Source organism: Cygnus atratus, chromosome 14 (genome assembly GCF_013377495.2).
Source record: "Cygnus atratus isolate AKBS03 ecotype Queensland, Australia chromosome 14, CAtr_DNAZoo_HiC_assembly, whole genome shotgun sequence".
Classification (NCBI taxonomy): Eukaryota; Metazoa; Chordata; class Aves; order Anseriformes; family Anatidae; genus Cygnus; species Cygnus atratus.
In genome coordinates this window covers 1520003-1538783 of record NC_066375.1, presented here as the reverse complement: position 1 = coordinate 1538783, position 18781 = coordinate 1520003, and the positions used below count along the sequence as shown (strand labels likewise).

Here is an 18781-nt window from a genome sequence, read left to right as displayed (position 1 = left end):
TGCTCTCAAGGACGTCCGAGGTTAAACACTTCATTATTATTCTGTCATTAGCACCATGATGCAATTCCCAGCCCACCTACAGCTGCCAAAGCAGTGTCACCGAGCACGCCGCGAGGAATTGCAAGCACTCGGAGCTGAGGCTACTCAACAGTCTTTGGGGCAAGAGTCCTTCCTGGTTTAAATATTGAATTTCTCTGCCATGTGTCTTCTGTATCATTAAAACAAGGCGCAGCGGTGTAAATTTAGGGCCGGGAATTTGGAAGCGTCCTGTTTATAGCGCACCGCGCTTCCGTACTTTCAGCACGTTTTATCTCAGAATTAAAAACATTCCCAAACATTGCGTTTCACGGTATCCATGAACGTAAGTCAAGTATCCGAGTCACGTTTTGTGTCGGGACGAACCGGCCGCTCCTTGGTGCTTTGTTCCCTGACCTTTCCCCCTGGCAGAGCTCTCCTTCAGCTCCCCTCGTCCCCCAGGGGCAGCAGCTGGAGCTTTCCTGCGTCGACCCGGCCTTGCCAGGTGACAGACCTGCGCCATGCGAGGCAACAGCCTCTTTGCTTTTTTTCCCTGAGTGAAAAGCCCTCACGGAAAGCGGGCCCCCTTTCCGGGCAATCGCTTACCCGCATCTTTTTTCCCAGTTCCCCGCGACGCCAGGCAGCGCTGCCTGCACCAGCACGGCCCTGCGGTGCCTGCGGGCTGCGGCCCGCCCCAGGGCTCCCCCAGCACCATGGGGGAACGCGCCCGAGCTCCGCGACTCCGTCCCTACGAAGGGTTTTTCTCCTGCGTGCTCGCAAGGCGCCTGCCGGCCGCAGGCTGCCCGGGACAGCCGACGTAGCCGTACACGTCTGTGACAGCGGGGCAGCGGCCCAGGCCCCGAAGCTGTGCCCACAGTAACGCTTTACACGTTATCGGCGACTCGCTGTCCTGTAAGGCCCGCTGGGTAACAGGGGAACCGTGTGTGGGGTTTCACTGCTAGCACAGGTGGAAACTGACTGACTCCTGGGCACAGCCCCAGGCCGTGAGGCGATGAGCCCAGCCCCGCTTTTGTTCTATCTCCCTGGGGCTCGGAGACGCAGCCAGCCCCCTGGGACGTCCCAGCCCGGCCGCGTGAAGCCCCCCGGGGGCACACGGCGCTCCCCAGGCCGCCGGCACCGGCCGGGCCTGACGGGAGCCGCGGGGCGCCCCTCACAGCGCCACCGCCCCTCGGGGCCGCCCGCGGCCGCCTCACGCGCGCGGGGGGGAGGGCGTGGCCAGGCGGGAGGTGGGCGTGGCCACGCGCGGAGCGGGCGGGGCCTGGCGCGGGGTGGGCGGGGCCGGGCGCGCTCGCGTAGGGGAGGGCAGCCCCCGTGCGTCCCGCCGAGGGGCGGAGCCGCCGCGCTCCCTCCCCGCCCCGCTGCGCTTCCGCGGCCGGGATTGGCTGGACTCGGCCGTCTCGCGAGAGCTGCCCCCCTCACCCCCCCCCCCCCCCCCAACCCCACACCCTTCCGTTGCTCTCCCGCGCGGCGCGGCGCGGCCCGGCGGGATCCTTCCAGAAGTGCCGGCCCCGCCCACCCCCGCCCAAGCCCCGCCCCCTCCGGGCCGCGCCGCCGCCGCGCATTTAAAGGGGCCGCACCGCACCGCGCCTCGCCTCAGCGCTGCGCTCCGCCGGACCGGGCCGGGCCGAGCGGCGCCATGTCGGTGGTGGGCATCGACCTGGGCTTCCAGAGCTGCTACGTGGCCGTGGCGCGCGCCGGCGGCATCGAGACCGTGGCCAACGAGTACAGCGACCGCAGCACGCCGTGAGTCGGCCGCGCGGCCTGGCCTGGGCCCGACGCGGCGGGGCGGGGGGGGCAGCTCCGTGAGGCGAGGCCCGGCGGGGGGGCCGGGGGGGCTCCGGGGGCGGCCTGCGTGGGGCCGCGGCCGGGCCTGCGGGCGGCGGAGCTCGGGGCCGCCGTGCCCGGCCTGCCCGCGGGAGGGGAGCGGGGGCCGGTCGGTGCCGGGGTGCGGGGCTGCGGGAGCGGCTTTGTTCCGGGCGTGGAGCAGCCGGGGGGCCGCCGGGCTGCCCTGCTTCCCCGGCCTCGTGGCGCTGTGGGGGCCGGGAGCGGGCAGCGACCTCCCCCCTCGGCCCTTAGCGCCCCCAAGAGATAAGCGAATGGAGCAAAACCCCTTTAATCCGTCGGCTGTGCTGGGGTAAGGGCTGGTCTCTTACGTATCCCAGCAGCACGAACAACAAACGTGGGTAATACCAGCGCGGTGTTCAATGCGAGGCGTTTCGGAGCGGTTCCCAATAGCTGCGGGTGGCCGGTCCTCGGGGGGCTGAGGTGCTGCCGAGGTGTGCCTGAGAGACCTGCACAGATCGCCCATGGAAGGAGGGGGGTGATACACAAAGTCACCCGACACAGCACGCATTTCAGGAACTAATTTAGTTAGCTTTTCCTGTCGCACGCTAGCTTTTTTATCGTGTTCGTAGAACCACGGAATATCCCGGGCTGGAAGGGGCCCACGAGGATCGTCGAGCCCAGCTCCTGGCACCACCCAGGTCTACCCAAAAGTTACACTGAAAATGTTCTCAGCGGCGCTTCGCTCTCAAGCGCTGTTCTGAAATCCTTTGTACACCACACTGAGGGCATGCAGAAAATGATGCTGTGAGCGTGCACATCTGTACTGCGAGGTGGTCGTAGTGACCAAAACGTCCTGGAAGCAGGGAGCCTGGTTCAGAAAGTCAGTGCTGAGCGTTCCTTCGGAGTCAGCTCTGCAGGGGCCGTGTGAGGTGCTGGACGTGTTCCCTGAGCACCGGTTCCTGGTGAGGGTTAGGCGCTACTTCGTGATTCCTGCGGTGGGAGCCAAGTTTTGGAAGGGATCAGCGAGTGTGATGCGCTGTGATCACACGCGGTACGACAGTGAATCCTGCTGAACGCTCTCCTTGCAGCTCAGTGGCCCAGCTGATGCTCTGACTGAACCTGCTCTCAGCTCTGCTTTGCTTCTCCCAGAACCCTGTGGGGTTTGGAGTTGCGTGCCCAAAAGTGGTGCAGAACAAGTGTCCTTGAACGTGGTATTATTGAAATGGAGAAGTGGTGGAGATAAAGCTAGAGACGGGAGGAGGATTAAGGCAGTTTCCTTACCCACGAGGAAGAGGGTGCTTGAGTTACACCAAGTAGCTGTGAGTGACCTTAAGAAGCCAGTGCCGTGCTCCGGTGCGGAGGCAACGTGCTGCTGGGGGCTGTGGAAGTCCGCCAAGAAGGGACGGCGGTGGGGGCAGGCAAGAGTGAACGTAAGGCAGTGCCTGCAGGTAGCTGCTAGGTGCCTTAGGGAGTTCAACGCCCTCCTTCAGTTGCTGCATTAGACCTCAGCTGACCTTCACTGTGATTATGTTTCTATTTAAAATGCTATGGTGAGTTACTCAACTTCCAGTAAGTTGTGTAATTAATAGCATAATTTGTATTTAATGGGTTACCCTGGCTCCTCTGAAGCGATTTGGGGAATGAGGCTGGCGGGCTGCTCCCCCCCCTTCAGTCACGGTTCTGCTGTGCAGCCCCGGTGCGGTGGGGCTGTCCAGGGGCACGGCTGCCTCCGTGCCGAGCAGGTGCAAGCGTGGATAACAAGGATGAATTTAAGTTATTCCAGCTCTGTCATACAGAAGCCTGCCTATTTGGTCGTGGTGCCGTAACCCTTTTCTCGAGACGAACCTCCACCTCGAGGTACCAGTCTGACGGGGCTGGAGAGCTCTGCCCTACCAAAAGGAGCGGCGGCGTGCCGAATGCTGCTGATGGCTTCTGCATTTAATAGCTGGGTGTCCTTTTTCTTCAGGAGAAAGGCACAGATTCGTGTTCATGTCTGAATTTCTTTTTGGAGAGCCAGGTAAATTAATAACTAGCTTCCTGCTCAGGTTTCTAGCTGTAGCACTGCAGCTCCCCTTCCTTCCAGCGTGGGCCTTGGGGTTTGCCTAGTGCCAGTGAACCTCGCTCTTCATTAACTAATCCCGTGAATAATTGCTTTAGAAGGTTTATTCCCCGAACATTAATTCGGTTGTAATATTTGCTTAAGGGGATGGGCCTTGTTTCATCTATTAAGGTATTAATAAATTGGGCGCATATATTTTCAAAATGAAAAACCAAGGCAATTATCTCCGTCCCTCCGTTCTGTTTCTGACGGTTTCCGTTCAGAGGACCAATTCTAAACCTTGGGAGAAGTTGAAATTTGTTTCTTGGGGCAGCCCGATGGCATAATCCTGCTGTAAAGCTGTCTCGATTTGCTGCACAGAGATCACTGTGGGCTGTGAATGCTTCATTAATAGCAACGATCTGCCTAATGGCAGCTTTTCTGTAACTTCGCTTCAGTGGGATGAGGAACTTGGATTAGAGGTCAAGGTAGAAAGGGTTGGATTTAGTTCAGGGTGTATACAGTTTGCTACATATGTAAGTCAAGAAGCTTAGTAGAACTAGGAATTTCTCCAAAAGGAGGTTTTCTTCTGTTTTCTTAGCTCTGCAAGAGCTAAGCAGAGCTTGGGGTAAAGTATAGTTTTTCCTTAGTAACCTGCCTTTTTATTTCAGTGAGCGCAGACGAAAGCCATGCGCACCAGTCTTTATCTGCATTTTTTTCTTCTGTGGTTGAAGGGTATACTTTAAATGTGAAAAGCTTAATTAGCATTTTGTACAGATATGTAGGAATAATTTCTTAATATTTGACTTGCCGCCTCTTTCTTCTGATCAGCTGAATGTTTCCTGTATTATTAGCCAACAATTTATCTTTGACTGGCTTATGTACAAGGATAATTACTAAGTTCAGTGTCTACCCCTTTATTACTTAGCTATAAAACTTGAAGTAGCACGAACAAGTTCTAGTGCTGCTCTTCAGTGAGGAGCAGCGCAGTTTCTAAGCTGGAAACTGAGTGCCTGCTTCTTTCCAGAGGTCACAGAAATAGATTCTCTGTATGCAAAGTGACCAGCTTTCTTAATGGACCAAATGTTAATTATCAACACTTCCAGCTAGAAGCGTTGACTGCTGATGCTCAGTGCGGAGGTACCAATCACTACCAATCTTCTTGTTCTAGATCATGTATAGCCTTTGGACCCAAGAATCGCTCGATTGGCGCTGCAGCTAAAAGCCAGGTGAGTGTACAGCTTGGGTGGAAGCAACTTCAGGAGTCAAAAATCAGGCTATCACAGGTTTTTTCATATGTGAAGCTTAAAAATGGCTCTGAACTGGCTTCCTAGTGTCTGACTGTAACAAACAGCTGAACTTAATTCAGTTGTTGAGTTTGTAACGCTGCGCTGTCATCTTGGATAGGAATATAAGGGCTGTATGTAATGATGTGGGGGGGGAAAACATTTTTTGCGTCAGATCTGAAACACTTTGTTACAAATATAAGTTCTGAAGCCAAGCAATAGTGTTTCATCCTACTTTAGCTTGTCTCTCTGCATTAGGATAGCTTTTAATTATGTGGCTATATTCTGTACAACTCCTACCTTTAGTAGAAAGGGGACAAACCTGAGTATCATATATAGCTCCTTGACTCTTCGTGGCTGAGTTACAGCCTAAATGTCTCTTAGACTTTCTTATTCATACTTACAAGTTTCTATTGGTGTAGGCAGGTAAATATGCTTTAAGGACCAAGAAGAAGTTTAGCTGACTTGTCTTGCTCATGACATTTGGGTCCTGTGTCGTATCTTGTGTTGCTGTGGAACACCAGTAAAACTTTTTGAAGTGCTCTACAGGAAGTGACTATTCAAATGCTCGATATTTCTTTCTTAGCCTAAAATACCTAGAGATGTGTGAAGATTCAGTATCTAGAATACAAAAATGACAGGACACAATCATGTCATTCAAGAGCAGAAGAACTGCACTAGAATTCAATGCAGATGTTCTTGTGGAACCGAGTGTTTGCTTAGCTTAAGGAAATACATTGATACAGAGAATCCAGTAGATAATGAGGTTTGTTGTACAGAAACTAAACTTACAGGAAGTCAAACCGATCAAACCCAGGCTACTTAGGAAATCCATTTCACTGGAACTGAATCACAGGTAAACATGGCGCAGTGCTTGTCTGCGTGAACGTTATTGTGACTTTTTTCTCTATCTTGTTGTAATATAAAAAGAATTAAACTAGGATACTTGTACTGTGTGAAACATCAATGATTTCTTTCGTTTCTACATTTGTACCGATCTCTGCTGTTAAAAGAATTTACCTTTTGTCAGTTAAATCAAGTTGACAGTATCATCTTGGGGCCCTCCTGACTTTTTAAAGCTTCATGACAAGGTCCTTGAGCTGTTCTGTAAGAATATCCACCTGTTGACTGTCACATGCTGATGTGGAATCTGCATCACTATGCTTGTTACGCTTGATAACTTACTGGCTGCAACACAGTAGAAAGGTAGGGTGGTAGGAAACAGGTAAATGGGGCAAGCCACTGTCTTGTATCCTACGTGTACACTATGAGAATGGAACGCTAACGGCTTTGTGGTTTTGATAGACTCTTGGCTCAGTTTTCAGGCATACGTTTTACTTTAAATCTTTGATTCTTGTAGGTTACCTGAGAGATCAGAGGGAAGCTGCCTTCTAGCATCTGCCCTGATACTATTCAGATACAAATGACAAATCTTCAGCAAGAGAAGCCTGAGAACCAAACTCTGTGTAGCTGTGTAGTCTTCTGTTTGAAATTCAGATGTTCCCCTGACAAGTTGTATTAAAGATTTCTTTTCCTCTAGGTTATTTCAAATGCAAAGAATACAGTACAAAGTTTTAAAAGATTTCATGGTCGTGCATTCTCAGATCCCTTTGTTCAAGCTGAAAAAACGAGACTTGCCTATGAACTTGTCCAGCTGCCAACAGGTTCAACTGGCATCAAGGTAAGTCTGGAGTATTTTAAAGAACAAGGGGAGGAAGGTGATGCTTCCATTTATCTCTTGGTTTTGAACCTACCTGCTGTGATTTCTGTTCTTTTGTGACTATAAAAATCAAATCTTAAATAAAAGGCAAATAATGCAGGTGGTCTTCCCAAGTGTTAGGTGAGACTGATTTTGCACAGTTAGACAATTGCTTTTCCTTGCAAAGCCAGTTCAACACAAACCACCTGAGCAGTGCTTTCCTTTCTGTGGTGGATTTGGAAGGCAGCTATTTGACCAACATATTTAGCTGCTGCTCAAATATCGGAAGGATGTAAGAGGTGAGCTGTACGTGTCAGGTGAAGTGGCAGAAATTTCCTTTTGAACAGTGCCTGAATTTCTGATTTGGATTTTAGCAATAGCTGGTCAACGTACTTCAGAGCAGCAGGGAGGGAGGGATCCTAGACACTGAGCAATCAAGACTGTGTCCAAAGTAGCATTGTATATATGAATTCTGAAATTCATATTCCGGTATTGTGTATTCTTTTACTTGCTGTACATAAGATAGGCCTGCACTAGTTTTGAAGCTTGCTTTCAGTAAAGACTGTGTAATGTATGTACAATTTCTATTTGAAGGTCATGTATATGGAAGAAGAAAGAAACTTTACTATTGAACAGGTGACTGGAATGCTTCTTACCAAATTAAAAGAGACAGCTGAGAATGCGCTTAAGAAGCCTGTAGTTGACTGTGTTGTTTCTGTAAGTATGTGATAACTGAGGCTTTTGTACGTTGTTAGCGTCATAAACTGAAAAGGTTTTTGGTAATAGTGTTACATTGCCAATTAAACCTGAATACTCAGGTCTTTCTCTTCTACTTCAGACTGAGTCTTATTGGTGTCTTCCTCAAAGCTGGACTTACTTTGCTAATGACAAAGTGCCTTCAATTTCTGCTGTTTATCAAAATATTTGTTTCTTGTTCTGTGCTCTTAAAATGAGTGGTTTGTGAGAGGGAATGAAGGAAGGTTCACAACTCTTGTCTTTACTCACTTTTTTGTCTATTGCAGCTGAAATGAACATTGGAACAAATTGGAAGGATAACTTTGGGGTGGGGTGTGAAGGAGAACTGCTGTGCTCTATGCTGTCTCTACACACTTGTGTGACTAATTGCTGTGGATGGCTCTTTTAAATGTTAATAATGAATATCTGATCTTCTTGCAGGTTCCATGTTTCTACACAGATGCAGAAAGGAGGTCTGTGATGGATGCTACACAGATTGCTGGTCTCAACTGTCTGAGAATAATCAATGAAACAACTGCAGGTAATGTCTTACTTTCTCTCCCTTTCAATCACTTAACACTAGTTTTATTAGATAAAATGGTTGCTGATTTGTCACTGATCCATGTCCTCTGGAATAGCTGCTGATCATTAAGTTTCCAAAGCCCATTTTTCATTACTTCAGAGGCATAAAGATGTTTCTGGAATACCTGTTTAATGGAGCAATATCTCTTCTAGGAGGGGCTAATGCTACTTAGTGTTGTTCCATGTTGTTTTTACATTGGGATTCTGTTTAACAAGAAGATTCTGTAGCTTGAAAAATACAATGAAATGTTAATGCTGTTTACTGCTGTACCAGTTACTACTTAAAGGAATTACAAACCTGAATGCCCTAATTGTACCGACTCTTGTTTCTGTATAGTTGCCCTTGCATATGGAATCTATAAGCAAGACCTGCCTGCCCTAGAAGAGAAGCCACGGAACGTTGTGTTTGTGGATATGGGGCATTCTGCATATCAAGTTTCTGTCTGCGCATTCAACAAAGGAAAACTGAAAGTAAACAATCTGTTATGCATCTGTTCTAAGTACCGATAGAAGTATTCATCAGTACATGCATGAACTGTTACAGGCAAGCTTGCCTGTCTTTACGTAAGCATGTCCAGGCAGCTCAATTTATATTCTTAAAATTGCACTTTGGAGTTGAAAGTAGGGCAGGGAATGAGAGAGCTTTTTGAATGACACGTAGAAGAAGCAAACATACATTATTCAGTGTACCTTTAGCAAAGAATGAACAGCTTGGATTCAATTTTTACAGATGTTTGGGTGCCGCTTTCAAAAAAAAAACAAAACTCCAGTCATAAGATCTAGTGTGAAAACAAATTCTTAGAATGGTGCAGGTGCAAACTTTGTTTTGAACACTTACTATGGTGCTCATGTAAGAGTGTTTTTTCTTGATGATGAAAAAAGTGGAAGCTAAGCAAGTTAGTGTACTTCAGTGTAAGTTGCCAAGACACTGTTTTGCAACAAATGCTAGCATTTCTTAGCTTTTTTACAATCAAGATTTCTGCAGGTCCAGTAGTTTTCCCTCCGCTAGAGAAACCCAAAGTGAAAGTACAAGGAAGTGAAATGAGAAGGCAAAAGTTACAAAAACATACACTTTGTAGTTGTTTCCTCTCACGGAGAAAGTTAACCTAGTTTGTATTTCTCAAACTTGTTTCTGCTTTTCTGAAGCTGTAGAAGTGCTGAAGAGATGCTTTTGAATATAAACAGTGCTGGATAGCAAAGCAGTTAAAAACAATGTAGAAACTGAACCTAGTCTGGGAAGTACCAAGCTCACAATGTTAGAGTAGAATCAGCTGAGGACTACAGGTGTTCTCTAGGTAACTCCCTCATCAAAAATGAGCACGTGTATATAAGTTAATCACTTATTTTCTTGTTTTATTTTTTAGCTTGATTTAAGGATGTTTCACCCTTGTGAGGCATCGAATAATAAACTGGGGTGTGATTCAAACTGACAGTAGCTAAGCAGAGCCTGGAAACTGTGGCCTGTTCACAGTACAAGTTACTCAACAGATTGTGTTGCTAAACCTTTCCAGATGTTCTTAAACTTCTTTTGAGAAGTTGCTGCTTTAGTGCAGAAAGATCGTGTGCCCAAGGCTGTTTTTTGGCATTTGGGGTAACGGATATCTTTCTCTTGGAGCATGTGTGTTTGCTGTCATTTGAGAAAATTATCATTCACAAAGAGGTTGAATACTTGGCTGCTAGCACTTGTCTGTTAATGACAGTTTTCTCTGATAGCGTTTTGAACATATCTAGTACCAGCTACAAAAGTCATAGGTAAACCTCTGGTTAGATTTAGTACGCTTTTTAAAAACCTCTTTTAGTATGTGTACAACTACTACTGCAGCTGTAATTCATATTAGACATCAGATGTTAGTGAGGCACCTGCTACTTAGGTTGCCCTGAGATAAAAATAGTTTTACTGGTAGCAAGAATTAAGCTGTGTCCCATAGTCATCTCTTACATTTCACGATATTATTTGGAAAGGGGTTAGCCTTCTAGACAAGGCTCATCAAAAGACTCCTTACTGGCAAGGGCAGAGTATAGATGAACAGTAATGGATCCTTTTGTTGTGCATGTGCCAGTATGTTTCATCTGTAGTAATGCTGTGATATGCTTGCTTTGATTCAAAGCTATGTTAGAAACAGTGCTTTGACGTTAACTGCTAATCAGTTTCACTGAAGTAATGATTAATTGTACTACTACTGAAGAGTTTGATTTTCTTAAGGTTCTTGCTACAGCATTTGACACAACACTCGGAGGCAGGAAATTCGATGAAATGTTAGTCGAATACTTCTGTGAAGAATTTGGAAAGAAATATAAACTAGACATCAAGTCAAAGATCCGTGCACTATTGAGGCTATACCAAGAATGTGAAAAACTGAAAAAACTGATGAGCGCTAATGCCTCTGATCTCCCAATGAACATTGAATGCTTCATGAATGACATAGACGTGTCTGGAACAATGAACAGGTAATGTAGATGCTCTTACAAAGGTAAGCTGTAGAGTGTACTTCATTCAAGTTGCTTCCTTCAGGAAGGAAACTTAGTAAAGTACTGGTGTTTAGGATTGGTGGGAGGAGGGCAACGTAAGAGGAGCTTGTGCAGGGGTTCTGCTCAAAATGATGATCTCTAAAGACAGCTCAGTGGCCTTGAATTCAGAGGAAGGGCTATAAAGGTTACAAGTATGCCTAGATTACTAGAGCAGTTTATCTGAGATAACTAAGCGTAAAACTAGGATTGAGGAAAGTACACACTGCAGCATCTTAAAGTTGTATTCTTTCAATTTTAGCATCCTGTTGTATTTGCAGCTTTAACTTGCTTATGGTATGCTATAGTTTTACTTTCGGTGTCTTCTGTCAGGAGCAAATTTTTAGAGATGTGTGACGGACTCCTTGCAAGAGTAGAAGCACCCCTTCGCAGTGTGCTGGAGCAAGCCAGTAAGTGTATCTGCGTTCTGTATTCTGCATGCAGAAAGGAGACATCCTTAATACAAGCTTCCTCTGGCTGCTGACAGAACTTGGGCAGACTGATTAGCACAGCTAACCTTTTCTGGCTTAGTTTTAAGCATTCTAGAACCTTTTCATAGAATCTAAGACCTGAAATTCTTACTGCTTAGCAATTTAGAACAAGCTTATAATAACGGTTGGTCTAGTATAACTTAGTTTACAATGTCAGTGTATTCACTTAAAACAGAACAGTTTAATCAATAAACTAATGTCTGACTCCTTTCTAGAGTTAAAGAAGGAGGATATTTATGCAGTAGAAATAGTTGGTGGTACAACAAGAATCCCCGCTGTAAAAGAGAAGATCAGTAAATTTTTTGGCAAAGAAGTCAGTACAACTTTGAATGCAGATGAGGCTGTTGCACGAGGTTGTGCGCTGCAGGTAAAAAGTGCTGTGTGCTTTAGCTGTGAATATTTTTATTGAAATCCATAAATACTTGAGCTGAAGTCCACAAGTAACATGAAGATTACTTCATGTGCATCATAGAATGGATTCACATAAGCTCCAGCAAGGTGGCTGGAAAAAACGAGTGGCAGTTTTAAGTGACTCCTTTGTGCTGTTTGTATAAGCAAAATCAGTGGGTCAGTATAGTTTGCAGTGAAACATGCACTCTGCTCCAGCGGTAGCTGGAAACTGGTAGTGTGGTAATGGTCATATGAGGACTTTTTTCCTTTCCAGGCTCCTTTGGGAGCCTAAGTTAAACAAAGCTTCTTTACAGGGCTACTGATAAACTTGTCATATGGCAACTGCTTAATGATATGGATGGAAATGAGAACTTGGGTTCTTGCTAATGGAAATCTGTCCTGAGCTGAAACCAGAATCACCAAATGGCTTAAGCAGTAGTAAATACTCTGTAGTTACTAGCGCTATGATCTTCTGAATGCACATTAATTTTGCTCTGATCACCTTATTTTCCTCTTCAAATGCTTAATATGTGCTTATCTGTTCCATCAGTGGTACAAACCAGCTGTTGGAATGTGATCTGTTTAAAAAGGGATTTGTTACGTTTTTTTTAAAAAAAAATTCAATCCAACAACTGATACTGTCACTAAATCCTTTGGTTTACATTTTCTGATTTCTTGCGCTGGCACTAAAAAAAAACTCAATGGCATGATTGTTCTGAATTAAAACATGTATTTGTTTTTAGAGTGAGCAGATCATGACAGCTTCCTGAAAGGGAAGGGTACATAAACACTTCTAGTGTTTACTATGCAGTTCCTGAGTCCATCAATCAGCATTAGTCTCCCTTAACTTAGAGTAATCCTACATGTTAAGCAGCTTAAATAGCTACTTGCTGAATTAAATTACTATTCACCTGAAGCCTGAATTTCTGTAATATAACTCCTTTGTTCTTTCAGTGTGCTATTTTATCCCCGGCTTTCAAAGTGAGAGAATTTTCTATCACAGACTTGATACCATATCCCATTTCTTTGCGATGGAATTCACCAGCAGAAGAAGGGTTAAGGTAAAAATAAATGTTCAGTCTCCATGCATGATTGCATACAGCTTAAAACTAACTGATAACAATTAGAGGATGTAGTACTTAGAACAATGTCCATTTAACAACTCAAACTTTGATACTTTCACTGAAGTTAGTGACAGTAGGGGAGAAAAGGATGGCCAAGTTTAGCACTTCCTACATTGCTGTTGTGCTTGCTTTCATATAAAATATTAGATCTTTTGTTACTTTTTTAAACTTTTCCCTAAGGTGTAAAGAGTATCCCGAAACAGTTTAACTTTGTCAGAAGAGTCACCTCATGTGCTAAACAAGTACTGTTTTCTCTTACAGTGACTGTGAGGTCTTTCCCAAGAACCATCCTGCTCCATTTTCTAAAGTACTCACATTCTACAGGAAGGAACCTTTCACTCTTGAGGCATACTACAGTTCTCCTAAGGAATTGCCTTACCCAGATCCGGCTATAGGTAGTTAAGGCCATTCTGTGGCTTTAAACTTTATTAATAATCTTGTACATCTTCCAGACTTCTTTTTAATTACATAATTAGACTGGAAAGTCTGATCTACTACAAATGCTGTAGGGACAGGTTTATGAAGTCATGAATCCGCAATAAAATCTGTGGAGTAACATGAAGTTTATGGATAAGTGTTCTAAATGCAGAGAATACTGATGCTGAAGCAAACCTGAAAGGGGCATACTCAGAACTGTGAGGTCTCTTACTCTGACACAAGTAACTCCAGCTTTTACAGCATACCATAGACAGTTTCTAATAACAGTATCCTGTATTGCTGATGAAAAGGTCAAACTGCTTGGCTTGAGTAGGCTTTGATATCTTTTGAGTGCATGCTGGCAATCTGTTGCCAGCAATAGAATTTACTTAATCACTTCATGCAAAGTTAATCAAGTGTTTTTTTCTTTCTGGGGTTGTTTAGCTCACTTCTTGGTTCAGAAGGTCACTCCTCAAACAGATGGATCCAGTTCAAAAGTGAAAGTTAAAGTTAGAGTAAATATCCATGGTATCTTCAGTGTTTCAAGTGCATCTTTAGTGGAAGTCCATAAATCTGATGAGAATGAAGAGCCTATGGAAACAGATCAGCATGCAAAAGAGGAAGAGGTAATGGACTTTGCTGCCGTTGGCTATTTGGAGGACATATGATGAAGCACAATTGGTCAGGTTCTGGAAAGTTTCTAGAACGTGTAAAAGGATTTAGTAGGTGTGTCTAGCAGCGAAGATACAGGTGTGATTAGGTACTAATTTATTTGTCACACCTGTGACAGATCTTGTGAAACCATGACTTTGAGGTATACATGAATATACTATTTTACCTAAAGAACTTTATGTGCAAGTAAAGTGATCAGCCTAAGAGCTGAAGCAGTGATTTGCATATGCATTGGATTAAACTGAATCTTCTTATGAATTTCAGAAGATGCAGGTAGACCAGGAGGAGCAACAGAAGACTGAAGAACAACAGCAGGCCCAACCTGAAAATAAGGGAGAGTCTGAAGAAATGGAGGTAAAATAAAAATCTGGAAGACTACTTTCTTATAAGATTCTTCTGTAAGATTCAGAAGAATGTGTAGTGTGTGAACCTATCATCCACTACCTTTGTCATAGCTTTGGATGCTAAACTTGTATTTGAAATATTTGTAGTCTTTATTGTGAATAGAGTTTTAAATACATAAATAGATTATTGCAGGCCTGTCAGGTGGCTTTGTACTGGTATACTGGTAAAATGGGTGAACTCTTGCTCATGGAAGAAATCATAATTTTCAGTACCTGAAATACTAAAAGGGAGCCTCTTGAAGCAGGGCTGGGGCATCACCCCCATGAATGTAGCTAACGTGCTCAGAAGAGGTCAGCAGTTGCATTAATTCTGACTCCTTTGGCAGCTGGAACGTAAGACTGATAGATGGTGTGCCCTTCTAATGCTGACATGTACTACCTCGTTAATACTTCTATTGCCAGTCATGAATACTCAACTTGAGCTAACTGTTTTTTTACTTTGAATGTATTCCTTCAATGCAGACTTCTCAAGCTGACTCAAAAGACAAGAAAGTGGATCAACCACCTCAAGCCAAGAAGGCTAAAGTGAAGACTACTACAGTGGACCTTCCCATTGAGAATCAGCTGGTGTGGCAGATAGGGAAAGATATGCTGAACTTATTCATTGAGAATGAGGTAAACTTGTACTTGCCCAAGCTAAAAATGTCCCTAGTAAATCTGTGGGGAATTTTGCTGTTCATTAAGCATGGTTAAATGTCAGTAGTGGTCAAGGAAAGGTGAATACAGTACCTTTGGGGTGAACAACAGTGCCCCATAGAGCCAAAAATGTATTATTCTTGTTAAATGCTGTAGCTCTTACTGAAGATGTGTTCTGCAGGAAAGATGGTGGTGATGATCAGTGATTGTGTCCAAAATCAGCTACAGTTAAAAGCTGTTTGGCAGCTGCTACCATGAGGGTGGCTGGTTCCTCATCTGGGGTAGACTCTGCTGTGTTGGATGTCCCACCAACATTAAACTGAAATTAGTTTTTCTTCACGTACTGTCTAGAAAAGTTCTGTTATCCACAGTTTGACTAAAGATTTTGAAATACTTAAGCTTTTGTTAACAGGTATTGTGAAGACACCTTGTGAGATAATTAGCTTCTTAGCCAACTAATTTGACAACTTGTTCGCAGGGTAAAATGATAATGCAGGATAAGCTAGAGAAGGAGAGGAATGATGCCAAGAATGCAGTGGAAGAATATGTGTATGATATGAGAGACAAACTCTGCGGTATTTATGAGAAATTTGTTACTGAAGATGTAAGTATTACTAGCTTGATCATCTTCTAATGTTTTCCTGCAATGACCAATTGTATTTTAATAACCTCTGACTGTATTAAATAGTACGCTTTAGACTGCATCTTTAATATATAAAATCTAAATTTGAAGAAATAATCTTTAACCTTTCTGGCTATGAAAACAACCTAAATGTGGACAAGTGGGTGGTACCCAGTTATATAGTGCTCAATTGCTGCATCTCTTTTGGAAAAGAGGCTGCTGTCAGAGCGTATGTTTTGACTGAAACAAACAAGGAACACTTGGACGATCTCTGTGGCAGCCTATTCTACCTCAGCTCTCGTCAGTATTTAGGAATGGATTAAAAATTGAAGAACAGCCCAATCTAGGAGTACAGTAGGTGGGATTTGTCTGACCAAATGTGCTACCTGAACAGGTTGCATGAAAATCCTGTGGTATTAATTAGCTTTCCCTGGCATGCCAAATGAGCTTGTTGTGATCATCATTCTAAGGTAGATGATTACATGTAATCAGGTGAATCACTCCAACCTCAACTGTATCTCCATTGATTATAATAGCAGCTTTGCTGGCAAGGTGTCTGTGGTGCTCGATAATGTGTATCGGCTAAAACTGGGACAAAACCAAATGAGATTCACGGCACCTTCGCTAAAGATAGGTTTCACTCTATGACCAAGTCTGAGAACATAGTAATGATAAAAAAAAAAAAAAAAAATGCAGAAGATTAGAAAAACAGGCTTTTGTGACGGTACTGAGCTAAACTCTTCCTTAAGCCTGGTTTCCACCACTAAGCTATACTGAAGAATTTCTATTTTTCAGTGGAAGTAGATAAACAGTTTCAAAGTTCTTTACAAGTTCTCCCTCTTCTAAAAAATGTAGCAGTTCCAGAAAGATTGCAGGCATCATTCAATACAGTCTGCACTCTACTAGAATTATCTTGCCTAACTATTTTGTATGGATTGCTTCAGGATCGAAATAGTTTCACGCTGAAGCTGGAAGATACAGAAAACTGGCTTTATGAAGATGGTGAAGACCAACCCAAACAAGTTTACATTGATAAATTAACAGAGTTGAAGGTATGTGGTAAAGAGTTTGGAAATGTTGATGCGTCCTTGCAATCTTGTAGCATTGTTGTGATTCTTAATGCTTTCTTGACACCTGTTTCCTTTGTTTCAGACTCTGGGTCAGCCTATTCAAGCAAGATTTCAAGAATCAGAGGAAAGACCAAAAGCATTTGAGGACTTAGGGAAGCAGATTCAACAGTACATGAAGACTGTTCATGCATTCAAAGCAAAGGTATTTCCATGCTTTATTTCTGGCAAATACAAGGAAATAATGCAAACCTATTTTGAATTTTACAAAGGCTAATCAAAAGGATGGTGCAACCTCCTGATTAGCTGCTGAGTTCTGTCTGCCATGTTTTCAGAAGTGGGTGTTGGCTTGAAAATGGCAGTCTAAATCAGATCTTGATCCCTCTTGGAAGGGAAAATACCAGCAGCAGAACTTCAATTTTCTGTCTGATTAGATCTGTGGGTGACCAGGTTAATTGCTCTGCTAACCAGAACTGCCTTCTAGTTCAGTCTTTGTAGAACTTTGCATGCTAATTTCTTTGAACTTTTAGCTTCAGTTTGCATATTTAAAGTACTTATTTGCACGGCTACTACTAATCTGTTTCAGGATGAGCAGTATGACCATCTAGATGAAGCAGATGTAGCAAAAGTGGAGAAGAGTGCAAATGAAGCTATGGAGTGGATGAATAACAAACTTAATCTTCAAAACAAGAGAAGTCTTACTTTGGACCCAGTTATAAAAGCTAAAGACATACAAGCTAAAACTAAAGTAAGTCTTTATACACCATTCCCTAGTTTAACAAATCTGTTTCTTGATCTAGTCCTGTGCTAAGAGGAAGACTGGGAAATCTATAATAGAAGGACAGTGATTAGGTATTTCTGTTGGACATGTACAAGGGAAGATTACCTTTCAACTTTGGATACCTAACTGATGACGAAAGTAGATGTGGCAAACATGTTTTGTATATTAACAGTTGTACTTCAACTTCTAAAAATATTTAATTTCCTTTCCAGGAGTTGACAAGTATTTGTAATCCTATAGTCACAAAGCCAAAACCCAAAGTTGAACTCCCGAAGGAGGAACAGAAACCACCTGAACCGAACGGACCAGTAGAAGGCCAGGGAGATGGCAACAGCGCGTCCCAGACTGCTGATGAACAGAGTGCTGCAGCTGCCCAAGCAGCTACGGAAAAGAAGCTTCCTGAAATGGACATTGACTAACTTTCAGTACTTGTTTATATTATTGCAAACTACAATAAAGCTTTAAGTTGTCGACTGTGTATGTTCTGAATACAAATTGAAGGAAGTGGATACCACAGCACTCTTAGTACTATCTTTGGAGAGGTTTGGTCAGTGCCTAACGTCAGAATACTTAGGTAGCCAACTACTTGATCAAATAAGCAGTATTTCTTGCCATAGTCATTGTAGCTAGAAGCTAGAACTTCCTGGTATTCGTACCAGACCTACAGAAACAGCCCTAAGCTGTCTCCTTTAAGCATGTTCAGGCTGAGTCTTCTTTTAAAGAAGTGAGGCTGCAGAAGCTCAAGTCTAATTTGCTACACTGTTCACTTTCTCCTGTGGATCATAGCACATCTTTATAAGAAGATGCCCATTAATATTAGGACTATGAGAAAATAATGGGGGAGGGAGGCTGCTCTCTTGGGAGCCTGCAACATAGTCTTTCATCTGTTTATCTTAGTCTAGCCCTTGGTTAAGTGTTAACACACAACTCTAGTTTTATTTTGATCTGCACTCAATTACTACTTACACAAGGTATGCAAAGCAGTGGTCTAGTATCAGTACCTTTAGTCCTTAGGTGGTGTCCTCACTTCATGGACAGTCAGCCCAAACTCAGATTCATTTACCTAGTCTGTAGAATAGCAACTGTGTACTCTTAACAGATTGGACTATGAATGTGCTCTTAAATATGAAAGTGTATATTCCCCAGCTAGTTAGACTACATGAATTCTGTGTCTCTAGCTAAATTAGGTGCTTGTAGAAAGAATGAGGACTTGTAGTCCAGCTGCCTATGCTGAAAGTTGACTGACTACTTCCTAATACTTTTTTAAGGGGTATGCTTGCTTCCTTCATGAGGCCTTTGTTTGGAATGCTTGTTTTCTTTTTCAGGAACAGAAACCATTTTTCTATGAGTTTTACGCAGTAATTTGCTTCTAGTGCTGATTGTCATTAAACTCGCAACCGTTAGTTTGTACGTGTTAAAATCAAAAGTTGAAACACCCGTTCAGATATCGGAAGAAATAAATGCACTGGATTCTACTGGATTACTTCCTTAACCTGTCGTTTATCGTGCCA

At 43.8% G+C, this 18781-nt stretch overlaps 1 protein-coding gene across 1 annotated transcript; it reads left to right on the top strand.

Moving 5' to 3' along the window:
• The first annotated feature begins 1483 nt into the window (after positions 1–1483).
• HSPA4 (heat shock protein family A (Hsp70) member 4) lies at positions 1484–18750 on the top strand. Its single transcript, XM_035560634.1, has 19 exons — positions 1484–1779; positions 5031–5088; positions 6686–6826; positions 7439–7561; positions 8021–8120; positions 8499–8632; positions 10365–10609; positions 11000–11076; positions 11373–11524; positions 12502–12608; positions 12933–13066; positions 13533–13714; positions 14025–14114; positions 14627–14779; positions 15279–15404; positions 16367–16474; positions 16575–16694; positions 17076–17237; positions 17483–18750. The coding sequence occupies exons 1-19, from the start codon at positions 1673–1675 to the stop codon at positions 17687–17689; spliced, it is 2526 nt and encodes an 841-aa protein (XP_035416527.1). The 5' UTR covers positions 1484–1672; the 3' UTR covers positions 17690–18750.
• The last annotated feature ends 31 nt before the right edge of the window (positions 18751–18781 follow it).